This window comes from Cebus imitator, unplaced genomic scaffold (assembly GCF_001604975.1).
Source record: "Cebus imitator isolate Cc_AM_T3 unplaced genomic scaffold, Cebus_imitator-1.0 Scaffold19, whole genome shotgun sequence".
Classification (NCBI taxonomy): domain Eukaryota; kingdom Metazoa; phylum Chordata; class Mammalia; order Primates; family Cebidae; genus Cebus; species Cebus imitator.
In genome coordinates this window covers 796,052-806,782 of record NW_016107334.1, presented here as the reverse complement: position 1 = coordinate 806,782, position 10,731 = coordinate 796,052, and the positions used below count along the sequence as shown (strand labels likewise).

Sequence of the window (10,731 nt, the reverse complement as noted above, 5' to 3'; positions counted from 1 at the left end):
TAACCAGAGCGAAACTCCGTCCCAAAAAAAAAAAAAAAATAGGGACTATTTCATAAATATGCATGTCACCCTTGTAGAAGGACCAGGTTAATCTTCTGTATCACTCTAGTTTTAATATACATACTACCAAAGTGACATTATATGTGTTTTAATTAAAACATAATATGATACACTGGCCGGGCACAGCGGCTGATGCTGGTAATCCCAGCACTTTGGGAGGCCGAGGCAGGTGGGTCACCTGAGGTTAGGAGTTTGAGACTAGCCTGACCAACATGGTGAAACCCTGTCTCTACTAAAAATGCAAAATTAGCATTTTTTTGGTGATGCACACCTGTAATCCCAGCGACTTGGGAGGCCAAGGCATGAGACTCGCTTGAACCCAAGAGGCAGAGGTTACAGTAAGCCGAGATTGTGCCATTGCACTCCAGCCTGAGCAACAGAGTGAGGCTGTCTCAGAAAAAAAGAAAAAAAAAAACACCCTCCAGGTGGTAAGTCCCTTCTCTCCTCGGGCGTTTTGTGCCCCCAGAACACTGCCAAGGACCCCCACAGGGGCTACTATGGAGCCTCTGCCCAGAGAACATGCTCTCTGCCGGGTCATTTCCTGGTGGATGCCACATTCTCCACTGCAAACGCCACACACGCTGGCTGTGATTCTGTAGAATAGTTCATCAATTCTGAAGCAGATGGCCAAAACGCCTCCTCCACCAGGGCCCGGCTTATTGGCTCAGGCCTCACGGTCATCCCCAAGTGTTGCTGAGAAGGAGAGGGATAATCCTGTCTCACGGACCTAGGGACAGCCAGAGAGGGTGAGAAGAGATGGACATCTATCCGGCTCTTCAGAATCCGTTGCTAACCCCACAGGCTGGTTGTCTGGAGCCTTGAGGAAGAGGCAAGACAATGTGTCCCCCAGCAGCTGCTGAGTCACAGCTTTCAGATGCTCCAGGGACATGTAGAAACCTCTCTTCAACTGCCAAGCAGGTGGCTTATGCCTGTAATCCTAGCACTTTGGGAGGCCGAGGTAGGCAGATCACCCGAGGTCAGGAGTTGAAGACCAGCCTGGCCAACATGGTGAAACCCATCTCTACCAAAAATATGAAAATTAGCTGGGGGTGGTGGCAGGCACCTCTAATCTCAGCTACTCAGGAGGCTGAGGCATGAGAATCACTTGAACCCGGGAGGCAGAGGTTGCGGTGAGCTGAGATTGCACCACTGCACTCCAGCTTAGGCAACAAGAGTGAAACGCCATCTCAAAAAAAAAAAAAAAAAAGAAATCTCTCCTCAGCCTCACATGCCACTGGCCTGACATGCTTTTCAAGTTAACCAGTTTCATCTTTTTAAAAATTCTCGTAAAATACATACAACATAAAATTCACCATTTCAACAACTTGTAAGTGTACGGTCCAGTGGCATTAAGAATCCTCGCAATGTGTGATCCTCGCCACCATCCACCCCATATCACAGCTTCAGCTCACAAAACACTTTTCATTTGACCCCACACTGTTGAAGAATGAATTCAAAATGGATCCTCTAGCCCTTTACTCCCAGACCACTGGAATTCACAGTGTGATAGAAATCTTGGCTCGAGCTCCCATTAGCTGGTCCAGGTCTCACTGGTTTAGCCCAGCTCAGGGTTGTAAAACGGCAGGTCCGCAGTGCTGAAGGGGATGGTGTGACTTCCCTGGGGGGTGGGGCCTCAGCTGCAGCCCTCCCCTCTGCTGTGGCCACGTCTCCATTAGGAAGGTTGCCATCCTGTTCACTGCCCAGCACTGACACCGAGGTCTCCATTCCATCTCATTCCTCCTGGGAATGAGCTGGGACTTCACAGCTCCCCTGAGCCTCTACAAGTCCCTCTGAGTATTGTGTTCATGGTGAGGGGAATTGGAGTGCCTTCCTCAAAAGAGAGCCTACCCCCACTGGGTGGAGCCAGAGGCCAATGGCCATCAGGGTGTGGCCTGCTCCCACCCTGGCTGGCACACTCTGGTTCTTCGCAGCATAACTAGGATTCAGAGGTGTCTGATTTTGTAGAGTTTCAGCCCTGAGTCTGTGTTAGCCCCATCTCCTGATGGGCTTCCATGAGGAGACTGGGCGGCCTCCCTGGGACCTGGTCTTTGTTCTTGGGTTCCCAGATCAGGGAATGGACCCAGTGTTCCAGATCCTTCCCACAGGACCTGAGGGGAGGGGTTTCTGGGCTCCGTACAGTCCTGATAAGACAGGCCTGGACCACACCTCACTGGCTGCAGCCACGGCTGAGCTCCCTGGGCTAGAAAAAGGCGGGCCAGTCCCACAGAGGCCTGGGATCACACTGACCCTTAGACACTGTTGGCCAGGCAGTATGGCTGGGGTAGGAGGGGGTGGGGCTTGAGTGGTGCCGAGAGATGACAGGGCACCTCTCTGATCACTTCTGTACCCCATTCCACCCTCCACAGCTCTGGCCCCTACCCCGCAGTCAGTTGCTCTGGCTTTACAAAGGAAGCTAGGCAAGCTGGAAAAGCCTAGAAGCAGAAGGAAAGCCACTCCTGTCTCTTTGTGCCCAGAAATAATACTGCCACAAATGGATGGCTTCCGCCAGAGACCACCAGGTACCACTAGAATCCTGAGACCCTGGGTAGAATGGACACTGTAGAGGAAAACCAATGTTCCCAGGAGACCCACCCCTTAGCTAGACCCACCAAAGATACATATTCTTTGTGTGACTGCCAGCAAAACTTCACAGACCCGAGACCTCAAGACTCCCTGCCCAGCTGCAGCAAGAGTGATCCAGATCCCTCAGCTGCATTTTCAAAGGAGAAGGACATTTTTGTCATCATCACCCTCAAATAGAACTAGAGTCTTAGAATAAGGGAGCCATCGACTCACATGCCCAGACCCCGCTCGAATCCAGTTCAATTAGAATTTCTGGGGATGGGGCCAGCTTTGGGTATTTTTTAAATGTCCCTAGGTACTTCTAATGTGTAACTAGAGTTAAAAGCCACTGGTCTAGTCCAACCTCCTCCTTGTAGGGATAAAAACACACAGGGGGAAAAACAGCCCTAGAAAGGTTAAAAGAAATAAAATATTTAAAGTGACAGAGTCTAGCACAGAGTATGTGCCTAAAAGATGGGCACTGTTAGTTATCATGTCACTATTTCTATTGCTGCTCCAGGCAGGGCTGGCTTCATAGGCATGTGATACATGATACAGGCTTGCACACGTTGCTTCCTGCTCTGATGTTGCCATCTTGAAATTCTTAACTTTTAAACAAGGTGCCCTGCGTTTTCACTTTGCACTGGCCCCAGATCACACAACTCTATACACAGAGTAGATCATCGCCGCGTTAAAGAAAGATGGGGACATGCTCAGGGCTCAGAGGCTGCAGGGCGTGGGGCAGGGAGGGTGCGGGCGCAGCTTCCCCTGCCCAAGTCCACTAGCCTGGCTCTCTACCGCCACGATGCTGGGCCCTCCATTGCCCAGGAAGCCCTCTTCTCCTGTCTAGTCTACCAGGGAGGAGGCTCACCCTGCCTCCTCTGGGGGAAGCAGTGTGGACTAGTGGAAACAGCCTAGGATCAGTCAGGCCCGGGTCAGACCTTCAGCACTCCCTGTTACCGGCTGTGAGCGGTCCTCTAAGCCTCCGTTCCTCATGTGAACGAGGGAGGAAGTAATGCCTGCCTTGCAGAACCACTATGGGGAGAACCCAGCATCGCGACTGTCCCACCAGATGCTGGAAATATGTGAATTCTCTTCCCTTTACAGGGAAGAGGGAGAAGCATCTTTCTCCAAAAGAACTGGGCCCCTCTGTTCCAGGTGCAGCCTGTCAGCCACCCAGGGTCCTTTGTCTCCCTGGGAGGCTAAGCTACCATCAGTTCCCAGGCTTCTGCTTTGCTGATGAAAACTAAGGAGAGGCAGTTCTTGGGACAAGTTTAATTCGACTGGGATGTGGGCTTGAGAGCCCTTTGTAAAGGGTTGTTGCTGCTGCCCTCTAGTGGTAACCTGTCTGTATCCGCACAAATTCCTAACTTCCTTTGGGTAAGAGACTTAGTAACATACTACAATTCAACTAAAAAAAAATTTATTGAGTCCCTACTCTGTTAAGAACTAGGAATACAAAGACAAATAAAACACAGTTCTTCCCTTCTAAGAATTCGCAGTTTAGAAAATGAGGCAAACTCTTAAAGAGATTGTTTGAATATAACTCAATCTTTTTTTGCCCACAGGAGAGAAGTTTTAATAAAAACAATGATTCCCACAACTTCTGGTTCCACACAAAATGGAGTAGACACATTTATTCCTATTCTTCCCACTATGTAAAGCTAAAGACTCTTGAATATCATATATTATAAACGTAAGAAGACTCTGAAAGGCTGAGGGGAAAGGAATCTGGCTGGGGAAAAAACACAGCAGTGAGTTCTCTGAGTTTTCTTTTTTCTTTTCTTTCTCTGCGGTAGGGTCTCATTTGTTGCCCGGGCTGGAGTGCGGTGGCGTAATCATGGCTCACTGCAGCCTCAACTTTCCAGACTCAAGCAATTCTCCTGCCTCAGCCTCCCCAGGAGCTGGGACTACAGGCATGTGCCACCACAACCAGCTAATTTATTTTCTTTTTTTTATTTATTTATGTACTTATTTATTTGAGATAGAGTTTTGCTCTTGTTGCCCAGGCTAGAGTGCAATGGCATGCGATCTCAGCTCATTGCAACCTCCGCCTCCTGGGTTCAAGTGATTCTCCTGACTCTGCCTCCCAAGTAGCTGAGATTGCAGATGACCGTCACCATGCCCAGCTAGTATATATATATATATATATATATATATATATATATATATATATATATATATATATATTTTTTTTTTAAAGTAGATACAGGGTTTAACCATGTTAGCCAAGCTGGTCTTGAACTCCTGACCTCAGGTGATCCACCAGCCTCAGCCTTCCAAAGTGCTGGGATTACAGGCGTGAACCACCGCACCTGGCCTGATTTTTAAATAAAAGTACAAAGCAATTCATGGAAGGAAGGAAGAATAATCTTTTCAACCAATGGTGCTGGACCATAGATATCCATAACCAAAAAAAAAAAAAAAAGAAAAGAGAGAATCTTGGTCTATAATTAAAATTCAAAAGTTAAAAAGAAAAACAATGAACCCATGTTATCAGCCAACCCATACCAATCTCACCCAGTGGGAACAGGGACTGGACATGTGCAATAAACACTCTCTATTATTTGGCAGCAAATCCTAGACATTATATCATTTTGTCTGTAAAATATTTGAGCATCTCTAAAAGATAACTTTAAAAAATGTAAACGACCCCTCTCATTCTTTTTTTCCCAGTTTCATTTTTTTCTCTATTATTTATAATTTCATCTTTTATTTTATATTCACAGGGTATATGTGCAGGTTGGTTACCAGGGTATATTGTGTGATGCTGAGGTTTGGGGTACAATTGACCCCATCACCCAGACAGTAAGCATAGCACCCAATAGTTTTCAGCCCTGGGTCCCCTCATTTCTTCCCCCTTTAGTAGTCCTCATTGTCTGGTGTTGCCATCTTTATGTCCATGAGTATCCAATGTTTATCTCTCCACTTATAAGCGAGAGCCTGCGGTGTTTGGTTTTCTGTTCCTGCATTAATTGGCTCAAGATAATGACCTTTAGCTGCATCCATGTTGCTATCAAGGACATGATTTTATGCTTTTTATGGCTGCATAGTATTCCACTCCCTCATTCTTGAAACCCACTTTTCACTGGATTTACATTTACCAAATTCTCCTGACTTTACTGTGTTGTAACCTAGCAAGTCAGAAGGAACACGCCACTCTCTGAGTTCCAAATTTAGAGTGCTTTATTAGCCAGTGACCAAGAGATGACTAACGCTCAAAATCCTCTGGGCCCTGAGGAAAGGGCTTGATTTCCCTTTATATCTTGATTTAGGTAGGGGAGGGGGAACCTAGCTGAAGCTGAATTTTACAGAAGTAGAACAGGCAAGTTAGATGAGGAAGCTGGTAACCGGGGGCAGGAGGTTCCCAGGATTGTTGGTTGCTAAGGGTATTTCCATACAATCATCAAGGGGGGCAGCAGGGGGGACTATTCACAGTAGGTATTCACAGTAGCAGGTAGACTTGCCGAGCAGGATGCGGTTACAGTGGTTGGAGGTACTGTGAACAGTGGGAACCACTCTTAACCAGCTCACCCATTGTAGTCCCTTATCAAATGCTTCACTTTCCCTTTAAAATTCTTTTTGGGCTGGGCGGTGGCTCACCCCCGTACTTCCAGCACCTTGGGAGGCCAAGGTGGGTGGATCACCTGAGGTCAGGAGTTGAGACCAGCCCAGCCAACATGGGGAAATGCCGTCTGTACCAAAAGTACAAAAAATTAGCCAAGCGTGGTAGTGGGCACCGTAATCCTAGCTACTCGGGAGCCTGAGGCAGGAGAATTGTTTGAACCTGGGAGACGGAGGCTGCAGTGAGCCAAGATCATGCCATTGCACTCCAGCCTGGGCAACAAGAGCAAAATTCCATCTAAAAAAAAAAAAAACTCTTTTCGAAAAGAAAAGTCTTTTAGAAGATTATGGTATTATGTCCATCTGTATTATCTATCTAACGTCTGATCCCCTCCCTATTAGACTGTAAATTCCATCAGGGCGGGAATGGTGCCTGATATGTAGTAAGGATGAGCGAAATGACTGGCAAAAGGATGAAAGGTGTTACGAGCTAAACTGGGTCCTCCCGAAAAGATATGCTGAGGTCCTATCCCCCAGAATCCTGCAGAATGTGATCTGATTTGAACATAGGGTCTTGCAGAAGTAAAGAGGTTAAAATGAAGTCATTAGGGTGGGCCCTAATCCAACATGACTGGTGTCCTTATAAAGGGAAGTTTGGATCAGAGGCAGACATGTGCAGAGGGAAGACGGCAGGAAGAGACACGGGAAGAACACCAAGAATTCCAAGCAAACATTAGAAGCTAGAAGAGTCAAGGAAGTATTCTCCCTTTGAGCCATGGGGGCTGGAGGGAACCAGTGCATGCCAACACTTTGATATTGGACATCCAGGCTTCAGAACTGTGAGGCAATTTTGGGGTTCAATCCTTTGTTATGGCAGGCAGTCCTGGAAAACTCATACAAAAGAGGTAATGGAGCTGGGCACGGTGGCTCACTTCTGTAATCCCAGTACTTTGGGGGGCAGAGGCGGGCAGATCACTAGAGGTCAGGAGTTCGAAACCAGCCTGGCCAACATGGTGAAATCCCGTCTCTACTAAAAATGCAAAACAATTAGCCAGGTATGGTGGTGCGTGCCTGTAATCCCAGCTACTTGGGAGGCTGAGGCAGGAGAACTGCTTGAACCTGGGAGATGGAGGTTGTAGTGAGCTGAGATCGCACCACTGCAGTCCACCTGGGTGACAGAGCAAGACATCGTCTCAAAAAAAAAAAAAAAAAAAAAAAAAAAAAAAAAAAAAAAAAAAAAAAAAAAAAAAAAAAAAAAAAAAAAAAAAAAAAAAAAAAAAAAAAGAGAGAGAAAATGGTCGTGCATGAGGCAGTAATTGTTGAGGACTTTGATTGGTGAAGCCAAGGCATATAAAGGAAGTTGTTCTGTTTCCAGGTGGAAAGCAGAATTCAATGGTGTGGAGGATTGAATCAATCTCCCTAAACACACATTTCAGGTAACCCAACTTCATTCTTGGTCCCCTTCTTCTTTCCAAATACCATATTCCATTGATCCTAGAGGCACATCTCACATCTCTGAAATCAGCCTGATCACTGTTGGCCAGTGAGAGGAAGTGTAAAAAAGTTTCAAAAAAAAATCACAGGGAGAGACAATCACAGACAACTTCTGGTACACAATATTTATTAAGTTTAAAACTATGCATATAAATGCATTTTTATTTATATATAACTTCTATCTCTAATATGTTTATATATAATTCTATGTAATCTATAATTTCTAGCTATAATGCAAATCTACATGTAATTTCTAACTATATATAGATAGAATATGTGGGGAATTCGCTGCAGGTGCTGTTTGTCGTCCACTTTTTAAACTTAACATTACATAATAAAACACTATTTTAAGAAGCTGCACGATGCACCCACACACACGGCGCCCTGATGGAGACGCTGCTGGACTACCAGTGGTACCATACCTTATTTAACCATTCCCAGACCGTTTCCAATTTTTCTCAAGTTAAGTAAACTCTAAGATGTACAGATGTCTTTTATCTAGCTCTCTAATTGTAGTCCCTTATCATATGCTTCACTTTCCCTTTACAATTCTTTTCGGGCCGGGGCGGTGGCTCACCCCTGTAATTCCAGCAACATTGGGATAAATTCCTAGAAGTTACTGGGACAAAAACAGTGAACCTTTTATTTTTAAGAATTTTTTTTTTTTAATTACAGAAAATTAAAGCCGTAGCCGTCGGATTTTACTTCATAGACGGTCCACAGGGACTTCAACCAGCTTGATTAAACCCTACTCAATTCCCTCCCCGCACTGTTTTCCCCAGTCTTGGGAAACGTGGCCCCGCAGTCCCCAATCACTACTGACCGCAAACGCGGGCCTCCTTCCAATCGGGAACCTTCTTGCCACGCCCCCGAGGCGCCACCTCTTTAAAATTTAAAACGAAGGCCCAGGCCAATGAATGTCAAGCTTCGCTCGGAGCGCAGAAACACGCCCACCGTCACTGACTTTACCAATCAGACTCAAGTGTTCGCCACCGCCCCGCCAATCACCACCAAAAATGGAAGTTGGTCGCATAACTTACGTAAGGCAGGCAGCCAATAGGAGCTAACTTTGGAAACTAGTTTCCGCCAATAGCAGCAGCTCCTGGAGAGCGCGGGAGCCATTTGACCAGCGTCCCGAAGGAAAGCAGTGAATGGCGCCGGTTCTCTGAAGCAAGGGACTGAGGAACCGGGGCCCCGGGGCGGCGGCACGGCGGACATGGCGTCCTGTCACAAAGTCATGCTGCTGCTGGACACCGCGGGAGGCGCCGCTTGTCACAGCCGGGTCCGGCGGGCCGCCCTGCGCCTCCTCACCTACCTGAGCTGCAGGTTCGGCCTGGCCAGGGTCCACTGGGCCTTCAAGTTCTTTGACTCGCAGGGCGCGCGGAGCCGGCCGTCCCGCGTGTCCGACTTCCGCGAGCTGGGCGCCCGCTCGTGGGAGGACTTCGAGGAGGAGCTGGAGGCCCGACTCGAGGATCGCGCCCACCTGCCTGGCCCGGCGCCCAGGGCCACCCACACGCACGGCGCCCTGATGGAGACGCTGCTGGACTACCAGTGGGACCGGCCCGAGATCACGTCCCCCGCCAAGCCGATCCTGCGGAGTAGCGGGAGAAGGCTGCTGGACGCGGATAGCGAGGCCAGGGAGGCCGAGGCCACGCTCGGGGGCTTGGCGAACGCCGTCTTCCTCCTGGCTCCCTGTCCGCACTCGCAGAGGGAGCTGCTGCAGTTCGTGTCGGGGTCCGAGGCCCAGGCCCAGAGCCCGCCGCCCGCCCCTAAGCAGGTGATGGAGAAGCTGCTGCCTAGGAGAGTCCAGGAAGTCATGCTTGCCCGAAAAATCACCTTCTACTGGGTGGATACCATCGAGTGCTCTAAGGTAAGGGCATAATCTTCTCAGGCAGCGTGCATGGCGCTTTCCTTGCTAGTCAGAACTCGGCAGCGTCCTCAGAACAGCCACAGACGCAAGATGAGACTAACATGGCCCGGCATCCCTTTGGAAGGGAAGTCCTGTGGTCACAGATAAATAAGGGACGGTTTTCACCACAAAATGGGTAGTTCCTCACTACCTACTGCTTAAGGCTTCTCACAATATGGGCCCCACCTGCCTTCCCAGACCTGATTTTCCTACACAGACATAATACTCTAGCATATTAAAGGCCAATCTATAAAATCAGCAGGTCTGGACTGCTTGTTTTGTGTTATGTGTATGAACATATACACATGACACGCTATATATATATATTGTGTATGAAGGCACTTTGAAAATCTGAACACACAATATCATTATTTAAAATATATATGTATATATATATATTTTAAGACAATCTCCATGTCGCCCAGGCTGGAATGCAGCGGCACGATCTCCGCTCACTGCAACCTCCGCTTCCCGGGTTCAAATGATTCTTGTGCCTCAGCCTCCCAAATAGCTGAGACTACAGGTCCATGCCCCCACACTTGGCAAATTTTTTAGTAGTTTTAGTAGAGACAGGGTTTCATGCTGCCCAGGCTGTCTCGAACTCCTGGCTTCAGGTAATCCGCCCGACTGGACCTCCCCAAGTGCTGGGATTACAGGCGGGAGCCACAGCGCTCAGCCACTTAGATGTGTATTAAACAATTGTAGGTGTTCAGTCAGTATTTGCTGACTAAATGAATAAATTCTTACAAACCTAAATTCTTCAATGGCTGATTTGGGTTTTTGCTGAGGCAGTGAGGCCCCCTGTTCCTGTAGAGTGCTAGGATAAATGTCTATTTTTGCCTTCACCTTTCTCATTGCACTTCATTGCTGCACACATATTCATTGAGAAGCCAGGAACACTGAGTGCTCACCACACTGAGCTGCTGGGGACATGGTAGCCAAAGCAGAGTTTACTTTCTATGGGAAGGTGATATTAAACAGAATTAACAGATTAGACAAATAAGCAAGTGACAATTTCAAATCATGCTCTGGAGAAAATAAAGTGGGGTGAGAGGATGGGAATAGAAGGAGGTGGTTATTGTATATAGGGTGTAGTTAGGGAAGGCTTTTTTTTTTTTTTTTTTTTTTTTTTTTTTTTTTTT

At 47.5% G+C, this 10,731-nt stretch overlaps 2 protein-coding genes and 1 pseudogene across 2 annotated transcripts in view; 1 reads left to right on the top strand and 2 right to left on the bottom strand.

The window, feature by feature from the left end:
* The window catches only part of RHCG (Rh family C glycoprotein), a 78,310-nt gene extending 69,412 nt beyond the window's left edge, over positions 1 to 8,898 (bottom strand). Inside the window, exon 1 of the mRNA XM_037735159.1 lies at positions 8,721 to 8,898. Within this exon, the coding sequence (XP_037591087.1) occupies positions 8,721 to 8,898 (178 nt within the window). The remainder of the gene's footprint in view (positions 1 to 8,720) is intronic.
* On the bottom strand, positions 35 to 135 carry LOC119469648 (annotated as a pseudogene).
* TICRR (TOPBP1 interacting checkpoint and replication regulator) overlaps positions 8,834 to 10,731 on the top strand; it is a 50,102-nt gene continuing 48,204 nt past the window's right edge. The window contains exon 1 of the mRNA XM_017517476.2: positions 8,834 to 9,550. Within this exon, the coding sequence (XP_017372965.1) occupies positions 8,897 to 9,550 (654 nt within the window). The 5' untranslated portion in view covers positions 8,834 to 8,896. The remainder of the gene's footprint in view (positions 9,551 to 10,731) is intronic.